The following is a 24,841-nucleotide window of genomic DNA, read 5'->3' as shown; positions in this document are numbered from 1 at the left end:
GATAGCTCAATCATAGACAATTTTGTTTCTCTGATGTTTATCTGTCTGCATGCCAGCACCATACTTAGCTGTCGAAGTTTGAAGGTTTGCCGTGAGTTCCTGGTTAGATTACCACAGCCCACACTCCGATAACTACATCTATTGCATACTTTTCTTAGAAATCTTGGAGCACTTATTTTTTGCATCAGCTAAAGCATGTTACGTAGTTATAAAGAAAAAAAAAATCCCAATTGTTCAATTTTACCAATGAAGACCCAGGAACCAGATGCAGGGCTGAAAGCCAACTAGCTCAGAGAGGCAGAGAAAGCACCCAGCTGACCTTCCTACTTAGCAAATGTCCCAGAAGGAAAAAGCTCTTCTCCTTCTCCACCATGTCTTAAACATCCTCTAACTCAATGTACCTCCTTTATGTTTACTTATGTTCACTCCCCTTTGACTGCTTGCTTAACCTGCATCTTGGCTTATGGTTGACTTTATTTAGATTAAAGGTGTGAAGAAGGGCTGAGCCACACCACCAGTACTCACTTACAGTAAACAGAAAGCTCTTGAGTTAAAGGTGTGTGCTAGGGCTGAGTCAACCACAACAAGAAACAGGTTTTTCTGTTTGTTTGCTTGCTTGTTTTGTTTGTTTGTTTGTTTTGTTTTTTAGCTCACAATCTCATGGTTAACAATGGGATCAAATATCTGGTTGCAAAGTTACCCACACATAATTCTGTATTATATTTTTTTCCTCTGAATCTCCCACATTTAAAAAACAAACAAACAAACAAACAAACAAACAAAAACCTGCAACATAACTTAACTGTTCTTGCTTAATATATTAATCATGAAACAATACTTGTAGAAACTTGAGTGCTTTCTAAGATATGGCATTTTCATGCTCAAAAATATGATTTCATACTGTCTTTTCCTTCTTTTCATGTGTCTGTGTGATATGCATGCATGATTGTACACACATTTGAATGTGTGTGGGTACAAGGTTGGATGTGGGTGAGTATGTACACGCACACTGGTTGGGAGGTGGCAGGCTGACATTGGGAATTATACCTAGAAGTAGCAGGCAGAGACAGACTCCAGTCATCTTCTGGGGAAGCCTGTCTCAAGCTGCAGAGGCTGCCACACACACCTGGCATTTACACAGGTTCTGGGGATCAGGACTCCGGTTCTCTTTCTTGCAAATACTGCAAGAGTTGAGCCATCTTCCCAGCAAAGATTTTATAGTGTTCTTCATTGCATCCATTACCTTGCTAGCTAGAGATAAACATGGGGAAAATACTGCATTCAAAATTAAGGTGGGGGACTCATCAAGTACAAAATCTGAACACTACCATCAGTTGCTACAGACACCAGCATATTCACATAGCCACTCTCCTTCAACCTGAAAGCACTCTTTATGTTTAAAATATACTTTAACCAATTATATAAAGTAGCTTTATTTTGAAATGATGAATTCAGGCTAGAGAGATGGCTCAGCCTTTCACAGCACTTATTGCTTTTGCAGGGGGCCCTTTTTTACCTTTTCAGTACTCTGGAGTAGTACAGTTAACTGTTCTGATAGAATTCATCTGTGGACCCACCTGAATTAATCTATTGCTGAACCTGGTAGTGACCTGATTAATGGGACACTTTCATTCCCTTTCATAATATTCCATGGTAACTACACTGCACTTGTGTTTAAATCACAAGCAACACTTAGTTTCAAGTTTTTTAACACATACACACACACCTTAATTTGCAATTGCTTTATTTTTATTCATTTTTTGGGTTTGTGCTGTTTTTAGCTTTTTTGTGTGACTGTCTCACTAGTCAGCCCAAGCTGGCCTCCAACACTAGGTGTCTCTGGCTTGTGTTTCTGAAGTGCTGGCTTGCAGGCATGTGGCAACCACGCCTGGCTGGGCTCCTTTTTCCAGATGAGGAATGCTTATCTTTATTTTTGTTTCTCTGTGTAGTAATAAAGAGATTTTTTAAGGCCAACAATATTTCTCCGGTACAATTTTAAATACTCTTTGAGGACTCTGAAATAAAATATTCTTGTTTTTAGTGCTTTCTTTTTAAATTCTTTCAACCAAAAGATGTATTTAATTGTCAAGAAAGTTTAATTCTCTTCATGCTTTGTCTGTTTTACTAAGTTATGATAAAAATAGAAACTATAAAACTTGAACCTAAAAATGTACTTATTTCCTATGTGATCAAGTATAAACACAGTAGTCTTGCAAACTTTCCATTGATGTTTAAAAATAACATATTCTCTGGTTAGGGACTGTTAGGCTTTCTTTTCAGCAGCTATATCAAAACATTGATAAAATTAGTTTTTCTAGACCTCATTTACTTTATCTATCTCATCTATACCAGTTCTCATAGAAGCAAATTAAACTTCCCAAGCTTATTGTATTTTACCAAGCTCTTATATTTTACTTTATAAACGTTATACCCTTCACTATGTAACATCAAGCTTTGTCATGATACATTTTACTATTCTCTTGTAATTATTTTTATTTTTTTGTTTTGGTTTGGTTTTCGTTTTATTTTTGTTTTTTCGAGACATGGATCTCTGTGTAGCCCTGGCTGTCCTGGAACTCACTCTGTAGACTAGGCTGGTCTCAAACTCACAGATATCTGCCTGTGCCTGCCCCCGAGTGTTGGGATTAAAGGCGTCCAACACTACCACCAAGCTCTGTTGTGTGGTTATAATTTAAAATTTCACCTTATCTCATATTAATGTTACCTTCTTGTTAATTTTTCCACAATTTTTTCAATTTTTGCATTAAGCAACTTATATTAAGCATATTTGTTTTTGTTTGGTTTGTTTAGGCTTTGAGGTTTTTCAGACAGACTTTTATCATGAAGTTTTGGGTTGGCCTTAAATTCAACATAACTCCTGCGTCAGTCTGGATACTGACCTCACAATAAATGACCCATCCACAATAGTGAACATACATATCTACTAATTTCAGAAATCATTAAATCATAAAATTAAAAACAATCAAAGAGCCCAGAGATAGCTCAGTGGGTAAAGCAGTTTGCTGACAAGCCTTACCACCTAAGTTCCATTTGACCTATATATGTGTGCACACTTGGACATACATGTACACACCATAAATAATGCAATAAATGTTTTTAATGATAAAAGTATGTCTTCTGATTCTGGGTTAAGAACTGCTGTAGTTTGTATGAGAGAAAGTAGAGCTTGTAATTGGGCAGCCATGCAAGCTTAAGTAAAATAGTTACCAGTGAAACATGGCAAAAGTGAGGGCTTACCACTGAGCACATTCAAAGACTCAGTAACCAGATGGGCTCACGCTTGATTTCTATAAAGGTATGAAGACCAGCGAATTATTCTATACCTACTGAAAGAGGTGGAAAATTCAAGACAAACAAAACCAAGTGAATACATTTGGAGTTAGTCTCAGGTCTCTCTAGAGGGGGTCTTCCTGCTAGTATGTGATGGTCATCCTCTTGGCCACTGGGTTCAAAATGCTATCACAACATCAGCCAAACCACTCACAACCTGCCACCAAAATTAAAATTCTAAAGTGGTGAAGGGTTTACTGAAGACTGCAAATTCCGGAGCAAGTGTAAGGAAAAAAGGTGCACATTAATCTTTAGAAGCCCGTTTCCGTACATAACATGTATGAAACAATGCGCCAGCTGAGGCTTCTTACCTGATGACAAATTTAAAGCTAACATGGTGCTAGAGTCCCCATGGACATTTCCCTGTGAAGGCACTTTTAACTGTCAGTCATCGCATTATAGGTAAAATTTCAACAGGTTTTGGAAAACGCAATGGATTTTAAAGGTATAGGTAAGAAATAAGATTTAGTAATCACAAACTGTAAAGTGTGGCTTCAATCTTATTCTCATGTGTTAAATAGTAACATATTTAAAATGTATTACTTTTATATCAAATACAAAAGTAAAAAATATAAAATCAAACACTGAAATTTGATTTTAAAATATGAAGATTTTTTTTAACATCAATTAAATGAGCAAACAAAACTTCTCTTTCCAAATGATTCATGCTCAGGGCCCACATGCCTGTCACACTAGAATGCTGAGTTTTATTGAAAATGAGGTCCTGGGGCTTATGGGGGGAGGGTACAAAGTGAATAAAGTGTAATTAATAAAAAAAAATTTTAAAAATTGAAAAAAAAGAAAATGAGGTCCTTAGCCACATGTCAGACAAAAATCAGAACCCATGTGGATATCCAAGACTTGAAAGTTTAGGCAGTTATTTATTATGAAGAGGTAAATACATTTTGTTTACTAATGAATATGCTTTATACTCTAGCTTCGTAAGCATGTACTATGTAAAGGAGCTTTAATTTATAAACTGAGATGAATAAAAAATATTTGAGAAAAGTTTACAAACCCTGAATCACAAGACATAAACAAGCATGTGTCATCAAGAAAACACTTCATTTTCATAAAAATTAAATTAGCTATCATACTCATCTACAGATACCAATAAAAACCCTCTAGGTAATCTTGCAGGGGTTTTCTCAAGAAAGGTAACCACGGTTCTAAACAAGGAAGTTTTGTTTAACAAAACATATTTTAACTTCCTAGTTACAAAGCTCATAAGAGGTATTTCGCCATATCCTCACAAAACCTAAAGCCTTAGTAAGCGTAGGTTTCATAAGGCCTTAACCTAGTACCTTTCACATTGCTCCCTTTGGAACGAAAGAAGTATGTAGAATTCCTTCTACAAGACCAAAACAGCTGCACACAGCTTAGCTGTATGGCAGATGTCCCCCTGGACAAAAGAGTTTTGTGTGCAAGCCTGAGCTTGAAGATCCAAAGACCCTGTAAAGACTTGACTATGGGCAGGCAGTGGTGGTGTGCGCCTTTAATGCCAGCGCTTGGGAGGCAGAGGAGGTAGATCTCTGAGTCTGAGGCCCGCTTGGTCTACAGAGTGAGTTCTACGACAGCCAAGGCTGCACAAGAAGACCCTGTCTTGGGGGTGGGGGATGGGAAGAGCTGACTGTGAATGTACCTTTAACCCCAGCGAGGAGAGGCAGAAGCTAGACTGGAGCTTGCTGGCTGCCAGTCCAGCTCTTGCTTCAAAGACTCTGCCTTAAAGGCACATCGCAGGGATTGATAGAGCAGGCCTCCCAACATTCCCTTCTGAGTACCGCATATACACGTGTTCATACACCACACATACAGATACACACACACTGAAGTTATACTAAAAGTATCTATAAGCACTTGTATATTAGCTCTCATAGACACATTGATGAGAACACAGTACAGCTTAGACTAGGCTATAATCCTACTAAACTTGGAGATCTCACACTTCAAGGGAAAGTAAACAGCGTTTTGCCCTGTAGCATCTACATATTCTAAATAATTAGATGGCCAGAAACAAGCACAAAATAAAATTCTAGAAACCCATTAGAATTGGCATTTTAGGAAGTTATTTCTTTTTTAAAGGTCAAGAATTATATTCTATTAAGTGTCTGGAACATTTTTCACCTTCTCCCTGCCATGAATGAATTGATTATCTGAACAGGCAGGGGTGCATTAACTGCAGTTGTGTGGCTTTAACATCTCTCAATGTTTTCGTAGGCATGGTTATGAATTGGTGTAATAACTGGAGATTCTTTGATCTGAAGATCATAGATTATGAAAGAAATCTTTTTTGTTTTTTTACTTCTCATAACTATAAAACTACTGGATTTTCTATGAAAAAATAGCATATGATGTTGTAGGCAGCTAACTGGAAATAAGAAATATTAATAAAAAGGCAAGTTAATGCAGTACAGGTTCAAAAACCAAGAATTTTTTTTTTTTTTTAAGATAGAAGGGTATACACTGCCACCATGTGGTTAAAACAACCTCTAACATCATTTTGGATCTGTCGTATTGAATAGTTTTAAAACAAAAATAAAAATTTAATTCCTTAATTACCAGTCTCAAAATTCAGAGATAGCTAATATTTCTGAATTTCTCTTAGTAAGTTACTACCAAGGTTTTTATTATTGAGACCTTTCCATTTATTGTGGCCTTCTGCCTTTGTTTCTAAATTTCCCTCTGCTTACTAGCTACTGGAAGAACCAACTTGCATTTGACTTGTATTTATACTAAATTCATTCTCTTTCAAATCAATTACCTACTTGTTGGTTTTTCTGTTTTACTAATTTTCTTAGCTGTTAGTGTCCTTTAACATGTCTCAGTCTTTACAGGTCTTTACTGAGCTCAGCTTCCCCAATGCCGGGTTTTAATTTCTATGCCCTAAACTTTATTGCTTTATCAGGGACTAGTAATTGTTGCAGGGTATTTGATCCCATTGTGAACCCCGAAGTTGTGAATGGTAAAACCCTGATTTTTGTTTGGTTTGTGTCATTACACACACCTTTAATCCAAGAACTTTCTGTTCACTGCAAACAGGTGTTTATGGTGTGGTTCAGCCTTCCATTGCACACACCTTTAATCCAAGAGCTTTCTGTGCACAGGATTTAATAAAGTTAACCCTAGGTCAAGAAGGGGAGCAGAGCAACAAACAGCTGACAGGGATTAAAGAGCAGGAGGGACTTTGAGTTGAACGGTAGTTAAGACAGAGTGTAGAAGAGGCTTTAGCACTCTAGCTCTCTGGCTTTTGGGACCTTTTTGGGCTTTGAGCTGGCAAACCTTGGGATTTTTAGCCTTTTCCTCCAGGGCCATCAGCTGAGCCAGTGAGCCTTTTGGTCTTTCCCCATCCGGACCTTAGCTAAGAAGGAAAGTCAGCTGGGTGCTTTCTCTGACTCTCTAAGCTAGCAGGTTTTCACCCCTGCATCTGGTTCCTGAGTCTTTATTGGTAAATAAAGACTGTTTGGGATTTTCAGTTTTTAAAAAAACAACAAACAATGACTAATTGTAAAGAGTCCAAACTACTAAAACAACCGACAATATTCTAAAACTCATGTTTTCTTCAAATTCTGGTCCTGTTTTTGAAAGTTTTGCTTCACGTATTTTCTTTTACATGTAGTAGTAAAAAAAAGTTATTATTCGTTCATATTAGTAAATGAAAAATGAGAAAAACAGTTTGCAATAAAACTAAGGCTCTTTCTATGGTACAGGGATCTCACAGACAAAAATAATCTTCATGCATAGAATGTATTTCTGCCTTGTGTGTAAATAAGCAATACCATTCTGCTCAAGGTAATGGCCAAGCAAGCTCTTATCTGACTAGACCTACTGCGGATTCAAGAATTAGGATCAGGAAAAAAGATGAAAGCCAGGCAGATGCCAGAGGATACATCTACCACTGGAAAAAAACAGCACTTTGGTGGGTTTCCCAGGTCTGCTGGTGTGTTTTCAGTGCCATGCCTGACACATGAAGGTGGGGTGCACGGTCCTTAGTCTTTCTACCTTGCATAGGCAGAAGACAACTGTAGCCACAGTAAACTGAGGAAGGTATTCAAGAGACAGCCACAGAAGGGAAACTGAATTCTGTGGGTGATCTCTGACTAGGCCCCCGATCAATACTGTACACCATAAAGGTCAAAATATCAGGACTGAAATTTGTTCTGCTACCAAAGCGACAAAGCATGTAGTGTGGGCACAGTGAAGCTCATCTCCTAAAATAAAAACATTAATACTGTCCAGAGGGAGCAAAAAACAGCCTCCTCACCATGGTATTACCTAATTGTTCTCTTTAATGTACTAAAAATAAAGTTAGTTGAAGAAATAGGAACATGTGACAGATGCTTAACATCAGCAGAGACACACTGAGGTGCACTAAAATTAGTGACATGATTTTAAGCAGCTATTTTAGCTATTTCAAAGCCATAAAAGATGACATACTTATAATACACAGCCTAGAAATAAAATACTTAATCAATAATCAAACGAAAACACTTAAAAATTTATTCTTAATAATTTGCCTAAAAGAAACAAGAATGTATGTGTATACATAAATCGATGTGCAAATATTTTAGCAGCCTTATTCTAAGTCTCTACAATGGAAGCATATCAAATGCCCATCAGTTAATACATGTAGGGACAGACACCATGGAATACTCTTTAGCAGAAAATGAAGACACTACCAATACTCAAAGAAGAGAGTGTAAAACTTTCTCACAAAATTACAAACATTTGAGGGACAGAAATATGTAAGATAAACACAGTGTTAATGGCAGAGATTATGTCATCCATACACTGGTATTTACTGGAAAGCCCTTTTAAGTTATTGTTACTGTTAGGATTGTGAAAACGCTCCAAGAAACCATGTGTGAGGAGGTACATGTATTGCTCTGACCTTGGCTCTCCTGGGAGGCGATGGGAACATGTAAGGGTCCCTTTCATGGGAGGACTCCAGGAGGTGTGTTCTCATGGGGCTTGTGGGATCTGGCTCTCCTTCCCTCTCTCTTTCATGAACTGAGCTGTTTCATTCTGCTATACACTGCCAACCCTGCTGTGCAGTCCTAAACCAGGCCCCTAAACAACAAGGTCAATCAACCATGAACTGAACCCCCCCCAAAACAATGGGACAAAATAAACCATTTCTCCATACAATTTAATTTTATCAAGTATTTATTGTAGCAGTGAAAATCAGTTAATAGTGTCTATGCTTTAAAATTTCTATAATTAGAAATATAGATTTTAGTACGTTTATCCTATATTATAGGATAATATAGGAGGAGATGAGAGAGGGGCTACAGCCAGGATACAAAGTGAATAAATTGTAATAAATCAATTAAAAAAAAAACAAAATCCAGGAACCATTAATATTTTTCTATAATTAGGTGAAATCTACAATTTCTAGGGCTGGTGGCAAATTTTGCACGTGCACATTAGAAACGTCGACTGACAGCGTACATAAAAAGGGAGAATGGACAAGCCATAATCTGAAAGTATTGCTCAACCATCTCACTAGTTATGTACTTCATGCTCAATCAAATTTGCCAGTGCAAGTTTGAAATTGTAATTTACTGCTCTTCATCAACGTAATAAACTATTGAATATTAAATATCATTAGAATTAACAGTTATTTACTGAGATCCTTTTCTTTCCTATATTTTGGTTCTTATCCTTCAACTGTTAAGGGGAAAAGCAATTCCTTCAGAAATGAGGACAATCATTCTTAGAAGTCTGCCAAATATTGTCAAGAGGTTTAATCAACCCGATGTCTACTATAGTTGAATAAAGAAACATGGAACATGCATATAATATTAAGAATCTTCAAAAAGAAAGAAATTATACTAAAACATAGATGAATCTGAGTATATACTAAGTGAAATAAATATTATCGCGGCATGATTCTATTCATATGAAGTATCTAAAGTCATCAAAGCCATAGGAACAAAGTAGAGAAATGGTTTTCAGGGGCAGAGAGAGGGAAGGTAGATTAGTGGCTGAGGGGCGAGGCGCTGCAGTGTTTCAGGACCGAAATACTGTGGAGCCACGACTGAACACTTTAAAGTGGTTAGCATCTTAATACAATGTTTATAAGGTGTTAAATTTTGGTACAAAAATTGGAACTTCATCATTGGCTTTTTGAATAATTTATATGTTTACTTCTGCACTTTCATACACAAAGTAGTTATTGCTTAAGTGAAATCGCGTCATTTTTGAACAGCTGGTAGCATTCCCCAGAGGTTTACACTTGCCTACTATTCACTGATTCCAGCTCTCACACCTTACATAAGCTCAGATAAGGCTTGGTTCACCAGCTTACAGCTCCTGGGGTCTCCAGAGTTAGGCAGAAAATTTATTAGTCCTCTCAAGTCAGACCTACTCGCACTGTTCCACTAATGAGATTACACCTGTACGTAAGTTTCAAGTTCGCCACTGACATAGGCCATGTAGTCACTGCACTTCTCAAAATTCATGTTTTATCAAGCTTTCAGATTATAGTCATTTATAAGATCCACGCCATTCCCTTTAAAACACCCAACATTCAGTAGGTGTACACTGAACACTAGAATATTTCCTTAATTAGTACATGAAGAGATCATTCAAATAATGTAACATGAATAGTGTGGTTCACATTTCGCTAAAAACTCACTAAGTTTATTATGGTTTAAGCCATTAACAGCACAGCCTGTCCCAAGATTTAGCAGATCAACGAGCCTTACCATTGAACAGACAGACTTCCTTTTCCTGACACTTGCCTAATTCAGAAAAATTAGCATCAGTCAGCCCCTGGCACATAGTTGTTCACAACAAAATAAAACATTTTTTTTTCTCCTGTTGTGGGGCAACTTGGAGTACAGTACTTAGGAACACAGATGATTTTAAGCTGAAGGAAGCCTTTCAAGAAAAGCAGTAAGACCCTCTGTCTAGGAGCAGGCCCTAAGAGTGGAAAGTTCTCTCACCAACCCCACCTGCAGCAGCAGGCTAGGAAAGTCACTCTCTGACTTTCAGCTCTCTTCCTTTGAAGATGGTCCTGTTGGAGTGCATGGCCCATATCTAAACAGAATGAGGAAGAGAAGCCCAGAATCTGAAACTTCAGCCTGGCTGGCCAGGTGTCTTCTGCCTCCCCCAGGTTACCACCACTGGATCACAGCCCCTGTCCACTAATACTTATACATGACACACACACACTTTCTGTGGGCCATCATTTCTGGAGGTCTTGTGTTCTATCCTGATGCTGAACAAGCCTGGCATGCTCTTCTTTGTTAAATCTGTCTTTTCATTATAGGGGCTCAGCCCTTGCAACAGATGGCAAAATCTTGTTTTCTCTCCTGAATCACTTAGGAAAGAAAACTTATTTTGTCTCAAAAAAGTAAAAAGGAACATTTACTTAAATACTAACTTCTAACTTTTATATATGTGCACTTACATGCAAGTGACTTTAGAGAGAAGGAAAATAGAAAGGGGCCCTTGTAGGAATGGTGTAGCAGAATGAATGTGATGTGAAAGGAGAAGGGGGAATTAATGGAGTACAATAGTTAGAAACATTTAAAGGGGAATGGGGCAGTCAACAAAACCTAATGATATAAGAAAACGCCAGCAGGAAACCTGATACTTGATACACCTTTCCTACTGTGAAGGAAGGTACCCTGTGTGGATGGACAAAGCTGTACCCAGAAGATACAGGTTAGTAAACAAAATCCCAGTGCTATCTCCCAGTGAGCTGCTGGCCACAGAGTCCCAAACACAATCTAGGCAACTGGCACTGCTTATCGCTGAAGATGCCACCTGCTTATGCAGCAGGATACAGAGCTCAGGCTCGGACTGGGCTAGACTTTTCCTTCCTGCTCACAGTGCCAAAAGCACAGCACAAAAATATGTATTAAATATAGTAACTCACTTCTGGGTAATAGAACATTGAAAAACCGGACCTTACATAGGAAGTCACATACATATTTGTATGAAACTTTGTGAAGATAATGTTTTACTTTCAAATAGAAACACAGACAATTCAATGAAAGAAAGGGGCAAATTAACATTTTTCTTTACTTGAAAAGAAACGTTAAATGACTTTATCAAGATCACAGACTAAGCAAGAATGTTCAAATCTGACGCTTTAACTCTAGTCTACTAGATTTTAAACTCTACGAGGGCAGATATCATTTCTCACTGTTGTTAGCACTTAGCACGACATCCTGCACATTGTGACATACAGGACAAACACTGGTATCAGTACACATGCTCAGAAAAATTAATTGCACTTGACGAAGAATGCCTGAGCCGTTGAGAGTAGCTTCCTTTCAGACTACGGACAAGCTAACCTATAAGGAGCAACTGCTGTAGAATCTGCTTATAAACAATAATCTTGTTTTCCTTCTAGGTTGCTGAAATCGTTGGAGAAAACAGCTCAACCTTCCCACCCTCCTCCCCCTTTAGCTGTTAGAGTGTACAATGAATCAATCCACCACTATTTTTTATTTAGTACACGATAGTATGTTGGGATATTTGGTCAATGTTATAATCAAATTAATGATCAGTGTACCCGTCTGTAAATGAAGAGTTGTAAGCATGACAGCCTTATAGTTCATCAGCCAGATTAGGATACTTCTAAAAGCACATGGGTGCTATGAATACAAACATATCAGCAATAATGAGGACTGTCTTGCCAAAGCAGAACTTATGAGTCAATATAAAAGTGAGTCAGACATGTTCTTTCCTTCCTACTAATGGCACCTGTAAGAGACGTGTCCTAGCCTACATCTTACGTACTAAAGCTAGAGAAATTATTAACCCTTGTGTACACACTTAGCACACAAGAACATTCAGCTATGGTTCATTTTGTGATCTCAAAAACATTTGATTATGAAAACGAGTCACAATAACAAATGCGATGGTATGGAGTATTGGTTAAACCATATTTATCTTGTCAATTTTTAAGATGAACCAATTGGCCTCCTGCTTAAGCCCAAGAGCTATAGCAGTCAGCACCCCGGCCTCATTTTCTATCATTTTCACACTCCTTATGTTGAGAAGCTCCTTATGGAAAAGTTACCCTCTTTTTCCAAGAAAAACAGAAATCATACAAACCTCTATTAGCTGCTTCAGTTGGTCTTTGCTTGTACTTAATTCTTCAGATAGTTCATTCTTTTTCACTTGTAGTTCACAGATTTCCTTTCTTAATGGATTTACTAGCTCATAGAACCGAAGCTTTAAAAACAAACAAAAAAAGAGCAAAATAAGCAATTCTGAATCCAAATTACTATTAAGCATTGCCACTTTGCAGTGCTGTCCTGGATGGTTCATTTTCTGCCCCTACTTAATCTAATTCAACTGAGGTAAAAATATTAACTGGAATATTTGGAAAATCTTTTAGATTTTTTTTTTCCTTTCGGTTTTTTGAGACAGGGTTTCTCTGTGTAGCCGTGGCCCTCCTGGACTCACTTATTAGAACAGGCTGGCCTAGATCAGAGATTCACCTGTCTCTGTCTCCCACAAGTGCTGGGATTACAGGGATGCACCACGGCGCCCAGCTTCTTTCAGAGAATTTTATTAAGGTGTACTGCTGTAATTTTTGCCGATAACTCATACAGTCTTTACCAGAGATACACACACACAGGAAACAGAATGTGCTGTCAAGCATTCAGTACTGCCCGTCACCAGCAGACTTGGAATACATTTTCCACAGCTACATCAGTAATTAATAACAGTGGGGTTAAATAACAAAATCATCTACAAAATTAACTGACCTTTCTATTCTTCATCCCTGCTTGTTTTCTTCAAAGCACTTGGGAGACAGTCCACATACTAAGTGCTGTTTGTTAGGTTCTAACCAAGGCAAGCTCTACGAGAGAGGGATTTTTGTCTGGTTTGTACACTGCTCTGTCAACCGAAGTATAAGATTGACGAAGAGATCTATTTTCTTCTTTGCTCTTATGCCAGATAAGGGAAAATGGGAACATTCTACCATGTGGCTGCCCTTGCACTGTTAGGGGTCCTGAGGATGAAGCATGATCACAGAGAGGGACCTCTCCTATCACTATTTCTATTCAATCCAGACCTCTCTTCCCACTCTTCATTTTCCTGTCTTAACCCAGGAAAGTATCCAACTTACAAGGTTCTAAGAACTTAAGAGCCATCAATGAGTCAGGAGAGAGCAATTATGGATAACTTATTTCATAGGCAAAGAACCCAAAAGTCCTTAATACATGACTGTATTGAACAAATACCCTCTAGTGAGAGCAAGTGTTAAGGCTGGTCCTTAAGGCAGTGAAATCTACATCAATGAATTACTTAAAATAATATTATATGTAAAAATACTAATAAAGCAGAAAGCAAAGATGTGTATGCGTTTTATCTCTTATGAATACAGCTTCAATGACAGTGCTTACAGTATTTGTTTTAGACAGTATACTGGGCAGAAAAACTGCAACTGACCCACTTAAATCAAAAGCTGGACAAAAAGCTAATGCATGATTTTCCTTAAAGTCGCTAATCCAGAAACCTTGACCCACTGAAAGCCAAGCACAACTGCCACTCCAGGGTGGAAGGTGATGCTGCGCATTCGCAAAGACTCAGTGAGCACTGTGCTGAGCACCTAACATGTCTTATATCCTTGCAGTGGCCTTTACAGAGAGAGACATAGTATTAGCTCTCTTGTAAACGAGGAAAGAAGGAAGGCTCTCATGGTAAAATCATACCCCCCATAAAAGAGTGATGGCTGCCCCGGGGACTCCTGGCCCTGCTCTCTGCTCTCAATCCCTCTGGGGAATTCACACACTGAAAAGTATTTCCCTCGTACTAGTAAGAATTATTTTGTTCAATTCAATTCTCATTCTCCCACTCTGTATATGATATATGACGATGACACTGTGGCTTTTGAAGCAAATAGGTACTGTGCCTAATTTTATATTTTCATTTATGTTTTTAGATCAAGTCTTGCTTTATTGCCCAAGCTAGCCACTTTGAATGCTTGGGTTCAAGAGCTCCTCCTGCCTCGGCCTTCCACGTAGCAGGGACTTCAGACAAGCACTGCTAGAGCACATCGTAAGCAGCCCTTCTTATGCACACATTGTGTCCGTAAGTTTAATTTCAAGCATTGCAAGTATTGGTGGATATGCCATACAAACAAGAGAACTTTGGGCTAGAAGGCGGTGCTGATAGCAACTGCCTTGTGCAAGTTTAAGAACACTAGAACTAATCTATCAGCAAGACTCTCCATCGTTACCCTTAATAATTATTAAGACTGTACTCTCCCTCACTATATCCAATTAATCCCAGACAATACCAATCTGGCTCATCCTTAGAGTTTTTCCTTTGGAGAATATTATAAACCACCATAAAATAATCCATTTTGTGAACTATGGAGTCACTGAAATTTTGGCCTTAAAGGTACTCTCTATTTTCATGAAGGTAAAAAAATATTATCAATTGGATGTTTCACAAGCAAAACCCTTGGGTTAATTTAGATTTGAACATTCCTCTGATGATCGAGTGAAGAAGTGTCAGAATAAGATAAACAAGACAACCACAAAGAAAGGGTTTAGAAACCCACAAAGGAAATGAAAGGATACTTGAAAGGTGCAGAGAAAAAGATGGAGCACAGACTGCTAAGTAGTGAGCTAGGGGCTGGAGAGGTTGGTCAAGTGTCTGACGGATACAGGAGGACTTGAGTTTAATTCCCAGGAGCCACACAACAAAGCCAGGTGTAGTGACACATGATTATCATCCCAGCGCTGGGAATGTGGGGTCAGCAGATCTCTGGGGTTTACTATCCGAAATAATTAGCAAGCTCCAGGCCACTGAGACTCCTGTCTCAACAATAAATGAATAAATAAATAATACACTCATGCCCAAGGCACTGCGGCCTCCACTGCATGCACACCCATGCGCACACGAACCAGCACACATACACAGCACACACAAGCTGAAGACAGCTTCACCGTAGCAGCTCTCTGGCAGGAGACGGTGGGCGACCAAAAGTGGCTTCCAAAAGGTACAGCAAGTAAATGCCACAGTCCTACCCTCAGTACAAGCCTGAAGCCCTCAAGAAGCTCTAGTTGATTTTGGAGTTTAGTGGGACCCTCATTCCTACAGCAGTGGATCAGCATGGAGGGAAATGTCGCTGTTGTCTCTCTATATGATTCAGCGGGTGGCAAGCAATAGTTATCTTGAGACAGGACCTACCATTACAAAGTGCACTGTTCTAGATGCCTAAGAACTTGAAAAACCACTGGCCAGGGAGTCTCAGTTTAATCTGCCACAACACCAGGGGAAGGAGAAGCCCAAGAGGGTGGGAGGTAGTGGACAGCATGGTGAGTGGAAGCTGACCACAGAAAAGTATCAGCAGCTGGAGGCTTGGTTCAGGTAGAAAAGTGTACAGAGAATTACAGTCTCGCCCTCAGTGGCCAGGACTTATCTCAACTAAGAATAGTACTAGACTGACATCCCTGGGCCTGTGTCAGCAGAAGCATCAATCAACTACTGAAACCATCGATGTTCCATTCAGCACTACAGAGCCTGCGAAGAGTGTAGCACAATTATCCCTCTGGCAGGATCAAATCTGGAGGTCAGTCAAGTACAAATGCAGGTCCTCTACCTAGACAGACCTGCTCTGGATGCTTCTCATACTACAGGGGCCACACCAGAGGGTAGGATCTGGGGTGTCTAGAGTGAGTAGGAGAAATTACCACTCAAAAAATCTACAAAGTTAAGTATGGCCAGCAGAGGCCTAAGGCACCCAAAGAAAATCTAAAGAAAAAAAGATAGCTGGCTTTTGGCCAATATAGTGTCCTGAACAGCATAAGCCAGAGGAAAGCCTAGAGTCCACATGAACAATTAATGTGTCAATTAATGCCACATGGATGTAAGTGGCAGTCTTTGACTCTGAGGCCTACCACACAGCCGCTTCAACACTTCATCCTTTTTTGTTTGTTTGTTTTTTGAGTTTCTGTGTAGCCCCTGGCTGTCCTGGAACTGCTCTGTAGACCAGGCTGGCCTCAAACTCAAGAGATCCACCTGCCTCTGCCTCCTGAGTGCTGGGATTAAAGTGTGAGCCACCACAGCCTGGGATCCTTTTTTCCCATTGAGATTTCCATCCCCATTTTGGTGTACCTTTTAGCATTTTTGGTTTTTTACAGTATTTAAAATCGCTTCTATTATTCTACAAATACACATCTAATTTTGTGTACATATATTTTTCATTAGGCCATATATATGTTTCGCCATGTTTTCGCCATACTGTCCTTCATTTTCATGCTACATTGACTATACCTTGCTTAAAATATTTGTATCTTTCTATTTCTCTCCCCTTTTTATGCTTACCTAATTGTTTTTTAACTTCTTCATAATGGAGAAACCTTTTTTCTAACTTCTTTGTTTCTCTTCCCCCATGTCAGTCGTCCCCATTTTTCTTTCTTTTATTTAAGCTTGTTTATCCTAAATGTACCTTCCTTTCCTAACTCCTTTCTTTATCCAGCCAGACTCAGAAAGACACATACTATGTTTTCTTTCCTATATTTAAAATTAAATGTGTGTAACTACGACCCTAGGAAGGCTTCATGAGAGGGCAGAATTCTTCAGTGGAGTGGAAAACAGAGAGGGTATCTGACTACATGGAAAAGGAAAGCAGAAGATGGAGTATTTAAGAGGAGGGAAGGAGCCACCAGGAGCGGACAGGAGGCATAGGCAAACTCAGGGAGAGGAGGACGAGTGAAACAACACAGTGCCACATATGCAGCAGAAGGGAAGCCACTACTTAGTATGCTAGCTAAAACCATCAATAAACAACTCTGTAAAGAATGCCTCCACATAAATGCCAATTTCGGTCTGAGAATGGATGGTGCTTTGTTTGTTTTCTTTGTTATTGTTTTTGATTTTTCTTTGAAACAGGACTCCTGTAGTACAAGACTGCCTCCAATTAACTCTACGGCCTCACGGGCTCATCCTCCTGTGTCCATGTCCCGAGGACTGTGACTACTGTGTGTACCACGACCCCAGCTACGGAAGTTTGCACAGATGATGTGAGACACTCACAGATACATATTCAGGAATAGAGAGCTGATCTTCAGGAAAAGATTTTAGCTTCACGTACTGCTCCTCTGTCAGCTCAAAGTCCCGCAGGTTTCGACGAACGTCTCCAGCCTTTTCTCTTAGCTGATAATTTGTCTCTTCAAGTTGCTTTTGTCTCAATAATATGGTTTCCATTTCTTGTTTCATTAGTTCTTGATATTTTCTACATTGACAGAATTTATGGCAAGCTTTAAAATCAAGAGTTCCATACAATATTCCTGGCTACTATTAGTACTGAGTCATGTAACTAGTTAAACATGAAGTAATAAATCCATAAAGATTAGCAAATGTATATACTCCCAAATTATTAAAGAACCAACATTCTTAAGTAATAACTTAAAAATTCAAATTAGAAAACTATACAGTTAATCTGCTAAAGCAGTGGTTCTCAACCTGTGGGTCATGACCTCTTTGTGGACTGAATAACACTTTCACTGGAGTTGCCCCAAACCATTGGAAAACACAGATATTTACAATTCATAACAGCAGCAAAATTGGTTATGAAGTAGCAGAGAAAATAATGTTATGGTTAGGGGTCACAGCATGAGAAACTGTATGAAAGGGTCACAGCATTGGGAAGGCTGGGAACCACTGTGCTAAATCCTTACATATCGGCTTAGGACCCTACTTACTAATTTTCATTTTTCTTTCATCCTAGTACTGCCAGACATATCATTTGAATACAGTAACAACGAACTACATAAGGTATTCCTTCAACAAGTGAAGTCAACCCCTGACCCATTCTGGTAGTGTGGAGACTAGCTCATGCCAGAATGTCCTCAGCTGGTTCTTCACCTTAATTTTTGAAAACAGGAGCATGCCCTAAACCTAGAGGTCACCATTTTGGCTAGACTTGCTGGCCAGTAAGTCCTGGGATCCACTTGCCTCCACCTTGTTCTGCTGGGATTTGGGAAAATACCACCACTCTGAGCTCTCACTGAGAATAGGTTTTTTTTTTTTCCCCATTCACTTTTATTGGGTGTTTCCCATGAATTTCTTATAGAAACAATGCATAATTTACTACTAAAATTTTATTGTTTATATCACTTTAAATTATATAAGTATGCTGCTGGTGGTAGCACATGCCTTTAATCCTAGCAAACAGGAAGCAGAGACAGGCTGATCTCTATGAGTCCCAGGCTAGCCTGGTCTACAGAGGTAGTTCCTGAATAGCCAGAGATACACAAAGAAACCCTGTGTCAGAAAAACAAACAAATTCCATAAGTGTATTTGCATAGGTATATTTGAAAGTAAACCGTGAATTTTTATTTTGTTAAATTTGAGATAAGGTCTCAACTAGCCGTGGCTGGCCTCCAACTCATTATGTAGCCAAGGATGACCTTGATCATCTTGCCACCACTTCCCAAGTGCTGGTACTTTATGTGTGTGTCACTACACCAGGCTTAATTCATTTTTGATAAGTATATACCTACCTGATACAGGCATACTAAAACAGCAAAGTCCAATAGCTGTGACAATCCAGAATGTTTTATAGAGTGAATAAAGAAAAAGTTTATCTACATATCACGTTGTGTTCAATTTAGAAAGCTCCTATTGTAATTTATGGGTTGCTTACACAGGCCAGTTGTATTTAATGGATGTTGAATTTTAACTGTGCGTTTTGTATACTGTTATGAAAGGAACCTGCCCTTTGGTGGTCTGGATGTGAAGATAAGCATAGTAATTTAAAATTTCTCTATTACAGCCTAGAGCAAAATGTATAAACAAGAGTAACATTACTTTCAGTTGATAAGTAGATGTTATGTTTTTATGAAAAACATGTCTTACTTGGAATCTTTCTGTTGAATAGTCAACTGATTGTCTAATCTCAAAGTTAGCAGCTGCTTCTGGTGAAGGGCATCATTAAGTTTTTCCTCCAACTCTTCAATCTGAACAGAGAGAATAGAGGTTCCAAGTTCAGCTTAAAGCTAACATAACAACAACAACAACAAAACCACTTATCAGAAACAGAATATGAATCCACAAAGATTCTGGGTTGAAGCTACTGTCTTCTAATTGTTTTTGCCAAGCTGTCATTAAGATGATTTTTCTCTTAACTCACGTGCCCAGTTCACTGTGCTGGGAACTTCACGTAAGCACTTTACTCACACTGGTCAGTCACTAGTTAAATGAGCACAGCACATCTTCCACACCGCCACCCAGGTGACATCAGAAACATCCAAACCAAAATGAAGAACTGCTAAACTCACAAATCCTACAGTTTCTGAGTTAAAAAGAAAGTCTCTCTTGACATGTTTGCCTGGACTCATAAATTTCCTACCAATTTTCTTTCCTGATACTTCACGAACTTCCACATCTTCCTTTATCTTATCTTTAAAATGTGATTACAAAAATATACCACTTTCATGTCGGTGTCTCTGTAAAGATCTCTAACTGTAGCAGAGTACACTCCGAGATCTTTGCTGACAACTTCCTTTGTGACTAACTGAAAAACACACATGGCTCTAGCCCAGATAAACCATGCAGCTCCCCAACATGCTGTGCTTTCTGTAACCCTATATACTTGGTCCTGAGTTAATCTACTCATTCCTTTTCCCCTCCTTTCAATCCAGGCAATTCTCGTTTCTCCTTTAAAAAAAAAATGGATGATTTTATCAGCATTTAGCACACTTAAGAACACTTTCTCTTGCACCAAACTCCCACCTCCTGGATCATCTTTACCATTAAGGAAATACATCCAGTCTCCTCTATAGAAAACAACAAACAACTGCCTTCATCACATTACTCCTAGACATAATGCCATCTCCCTGTCGTCCTTCAGAGCAAAGCTTCACTTCACATTTGTCCCATATTATTCCAGTGGAACTATTCTTGTCAATGTCTATAATGCTTAATACAGGGGTTATTTCTGAATATTCACCTGACTGGACAAAATGAAGTCAAACAGTTGAGCACTTACTATGTGTGAGACACTATTTGAAGTACTAAAGATACAGCAGTAACACAATACAAGTATGCCCTTGTGCTCAGGGTCCCCATAGTCTCTTAAAAGACAGTAACAAATTTGGGCTGGTAAGATGGCTCAGAAGGCAACAGTGCTCCCTGCCAATCTTTAAAATCAGCTGAGTTAGACACCTGAAACCCACATGGAAGATGAGAAGAACTGTCTGACTCTTAGAATCTTTCCATGTCCCTCTTCTGGGAAGTTCTCTGGGCTTTAGGTATATAGGGGTTATACTAGATGTATCAGTTGGGCTGGACTTTCCACGGTCAGTTGTTTTCTGCATTTTTACTAATTGTGGTCTCCAGCAAAAAGAAGCTTGTTTGATAAGAAAAGCTCCATTATCTGCAGGTACGAGGATGGGTTTAATGCAGATAGAAATTATAGTGGTGTAGGGAAGTAGTAGTTCATAGGTTCTGCTCTAGGTCCGTGGTCTCACCAGCCAAGGGTACTTAGCTATGCTTACGGTGCCAGCCATTAAATTCCTTTTGTTGAGTGGGCCAGAAGCCCAGTTAGATGGCTGTTGGTTACCTCCTGGATGGAAGTATTACTATTACACATTTTACGATATCTGGATTTGAAACTGGGGGGGGGGGACATACAGGAGGAGCTGGAGGGAGGAAAAGGGGGAATGATGCACATACAGAAGTCATACATGAAATGCTAAAAAGCAAAACTGAAAAATGAGAGAGGAGAACCAACTCCTACAAGAGTCCTCAAACTGCACATATGCCCTATGGTATGTGTGTTCTCACAATACAAAATGAAGAAAAGGTGTGTGCGCGTGCGAGAGAGAGAGAGAGAGAGAGAGAGAGAGAGAGAGAGAGAGAGAGAAAGAGAAAGAGAAAGAAAGAACCAGGTAGGTTTATATGTGTTTGTAGGTGTATAACTGGGTAAAAAAAGGATGAAAAATTACATTACTATTTCAGAATTGCTAATATGTACTGTGTTTCTGTTGTTTGAATTCTGTCATCTCCACTATCTGGCAACCTTATCACTAATGTATAAGAAGTATGGGAAGGCTTTCTGGGAAATGCTTAGGTTATACAGACAGTGTGCCCATGACAGGAACAACTGCCCTTATGAAAAAGACTGACCGAGAAAGCTATTACCCTTCTGGCAGGTGAGAACACAGTAAGAGGTATATAACCCACACAGACCAGGAACTCAGAACCCAGCATCCTGATCTTGGATATCTCACCTTCCCCAACTGTGCGAAACAAATTCCTGTAGTTTTTGTCTCAGCAGAAACAACAAGTAAGGCAAGAGAGTAAGGCTCTCCAAGAGAGTAAAGAACAGCCTCCAGCCTAACCTGCTCCAGGGGTTCTGCCAGCTAGGAACTCACTGATGTGATACGCTGTTTCTTTACTTCATAAAACCTTGAGGCTTTGGACACCTTCTTTTTCTAGAAAGGCACCATAATGGAATTGTTCTAGCGTCCTCATGGGTAGAGCACTTGTCTGGCATGCTGAAAGCCCTGGGTTTGATCCCTAGCACACAAAAGTTAAATAAACAATAAAAATTTAAATCATTATTTTATTTTATGATTTATTTAATTTTTTATATGTTTGAATGTTTTGCCTGAATATAGGAATGTGTTCCATGTCTGGGTCTGGTGCGCTCAGTGGCCAGAAAGCAGCATTGGGAGTCCCTGAAACTGTGGGTTCTGGGACTTGAACTAAGGTCATCTGTAAGACCATTAAGTGCTATTACCACCTAGCCATCTCTCCAGGCCCCTCCTTTTTACTATCAAGCTGTGTGTATATGTGTGTGGCATGTCAACTCTCATGAGTTCTCTGTTTTCATACATTCCAGGGATAGACTCAGGTCCCCAGGCTTGCATGTTTTTTGTTTTTTTACCCATACCAAACCATATCACTGGCACAAAATAAATGCATTATTTTTTAAGTAGAAGGACACTGAATTATCTTAGCATACACTGCATAGAACTAAGATAGAAGACCACGTCAACAAGAAAAGGATAATCAAAACAGAAATATACTGCTACACAGAGATGCTTATGCAGGAAGAGCTAAGACGAAGAGTAAAGATGGAAAGAAAGTTCACCATCATTAAGAAATAAGTGTCTTAGGACCGGATGTAGCAACACTAAAGAACGTGTCTTAACGTCAGTCACTATTTCTTAAGGCTAGCTTAATCTCTACTGCATAGTCTACATGCTACCCTGGGACTAAATAACTGCACAAGCAGAAATACAAGAATTAGGCCATCCTGGCTAACGGATGATACACTTGCTAAAGACTATGGTCACTTAAGTCTGACTTCTATGTTACAGTAACTCTCAAGACACACAGTAACTGTATAGGAAGATAACTAGGAAATCAGACTTGTAGAGAAAAGACAATTCAGATTCCACAAGTCAATTATGACCGTGAGTCTTCCTATCAACCAGTCAGTCACATCACATTTGGTGAAGCAGAAAATACATATCACACTAATGCTGGGCTTTTAAAACTTGAGCCTTCAAAAATAATGTCCATACACACATTTAAACACCCCATTTTTAATATGCAAAGTATAAAAAGGCAGTATCGAAAGAGGAATGAGAAGTGTACCATTTAAGTTCCAATGATACACATGTATTTTTGGTTTTTGACAAGGTCCCTTTAAATAGCTCTGGATTTCACTATGTAAACCAGGCTGGCCTAGAATGCATGGAATCCACCTGCCTCTCTTCTAAGTGCTGAGATTAAAAGTGTGGACTATCACACCTGGCCTCTATACCAACTTCTTACTTACCTCCAGTTTAATGACAATAAAGCATGTAAACATAATAAAATTTCCATCTGATCTTACCTTTGTAATATAATCCATTTTCAGATTGTCAATCATCATATTTTTTTGGGATAGCTCGATTTTCAGTAACTGGATATTATGAAGCATTTCTTTTCTTTCAATTAACTGCCTGGTGATTTTGACTTTACCCTCTCGCTCTTCTGATGAGGACACATCATCTGTATGAATGGTGGTTTCTAAACTAATATCTTCAGATTCCAGAGAACTAGAGATGTTTACTTTTTTTGATTCCTTGTTAGTTTTTCGAGACATTTTACTATTCTGAACCAATCTTCTGTAGAATGAAAAGAAATAAAGTTAAGTAAGCAAAAAACTACTTCAGGGCATATGGTGCATTAATGAGACACCAAAGACTGCCTAGATCATTGGGCATCAGAAGGTCCCAAATCTAAGCCAGATCATTACTGCGAATCAGTGCTCACATCAAACACAGATTCACTAAATCCCATCATGACCGCACGCACCCCTTTGGCCAATACATGTATCTTGGGACAAGAATCTTGAAGAAACGAGGGAAATAAGTCGTAAAAAAGACATAAGATAAATCTCCATATCGCCAAGTATCTAAATTCAAGGAGAGAATGACTTCTGATTTTGTCAGTGTGGGACTGCACAAAGTTAGCATTTAAATCTGGAAGGACCTAGGCACACAGAAAAGGTTTGAACGTCGGTGCATGGTAGTGGACATCAACACTATGGGCTTACACGTCAGGTTGATTTTACAGGCAAGGCATCAGTGAAAAAAATTGAAAACAGGCTCTCAGTGAAATTAAAAAAAAAATTTGAAAAAAAACTTGAAAAACTGAAGAGGTTAGAAGAGGGAAAACTCCAATATTCTAAATAGCACATCTTAGCCTTCACAAGGATTTTAGTAATTTCCTTGTTTAAAAGACTACACGATTTAGTAAAACAGTCACAGAATCGGATATTTCACTTTTTCTAAAAGGAACGGCAAGGAAGGAGGGGAGCGTGGTGGGAGGAACAGGAAGAGCTAGAGTACAATCGGCCTCTTTCCTTTTTAAAGGGAAGGGATGAAGAAAGGTAAAATCAAAAGCGAATCCTCGCGTGGGGGACAAAGGACCTGGGGCGGGCTCCTCCCCCTATAAGTTCTAAACTTGATGCATTTTAGCACCTTTGCACCGCGCGTGAAAGGGAAACAAGATTCCTGGAAGCTACCTCTCAGGAGTCAGTAACTTCGCACACCAGGCTAAAATCAGCTGCACCTCGCACGCGTGGGAGAACCGAACGCGTCTTCGGTCAGCAGCTCAGGCTGCAACCCCTCCAGAAATATCTCGGAGCCACCGGACCGTTAGGAGCGGTCACCAAGACAACCACCCGCTCTGCCGCGGAAGAAGTCGGAAGAAGCCTGGGTGCGCAGGTGACCACGCCCTCCCCTTCCCGGAAGCCAGTTCGTGGCGGTGCATGCTGGGAGTTGCAGTGCGGAGGAAAGGCCCGCCCAGCTGTGGGCGGAACCCGCCTGCTGTCGCCCAATTGTGAGGGAGCTTACACTGATCAGGCCGGCTTGGTGTTTTCTCGCGAGACGTGGGTAGTAAGAGCTGGCGGAAAGAGGAGGCGATGAGAGGGGAGGCTTGCTGAGGCCCCTGCGTGTGTTGGCGGAAACGCCGTCCGTCCGAGTTCTGTAGTGGTCGGGATTCCTCC

At 39.5% G+C, this 24,841-nt stretch overlaps 1 protein-coding gene across 2 annotated transcripts in view; it reads right to left on the bottom strand.

Annotated features, from left to right (window-relative positions):
• Pibf1 (progesterone immunomodulatory binding factor 1) overlaps window positions 1–24,808 on the bottom strand; it is a 173,980-nt gene extending 149,172 nt beyond the window's left edge. The window contains exons 1-5 of one of the 2 annotated variants that reach the window (XM_021650185.2): window positions 24,690–24,808; window positions 23,183–23,456; window positions 19,192–19,292; window positions 17,368–17,566; window positions 12,424–12,543 (exon numbers count right to left, since the gene is read on the bottom strand). In XM_021650185.2, the coding sequence (XP_021505860.1) occupies window positions 12,424–12,543; window positions 17,368–17,566; window positions 19,192–19,292; window positions 23,183–23,434 (672 nt within the window). In that variant the 5' untranslated portion in view covers window positions 23,435–23,456; window positions 24,690–24,808. Of the gene's footprint in view, window positions 1–12,423; window positions 12,544–17,367; window positions 17,567–19,191; window positions 19,293–23,182; window positions 23,457–24,358; window positions 24,562–24,689 lie in introns of those variants that run through there. The other variant, XM_021650184.2, reaches the window with a different exon arrangement.
• Window positions 24,809–24,841: the final 33 nt, after the last annotated feature.

Source organism: Meriones unguiculatus, chromosome 9 (genome assembly GCF_030254825.1).
Source record: "Meriones unguiculatus strain TT.TT164.6M chromosome 9, Bangor_MerUng_6.1, whole genome shotgun sequence".
NCBI lineage: Eukaryota > Metazoa > Chordata > Mammalia > Rodentia > Muridae > Meriones > Meriones unguiculatus.
Note: the sequence above shows the minus strand (reverse complement) of the source record. Positions and strands in the feature narration are given on the sequence as shown.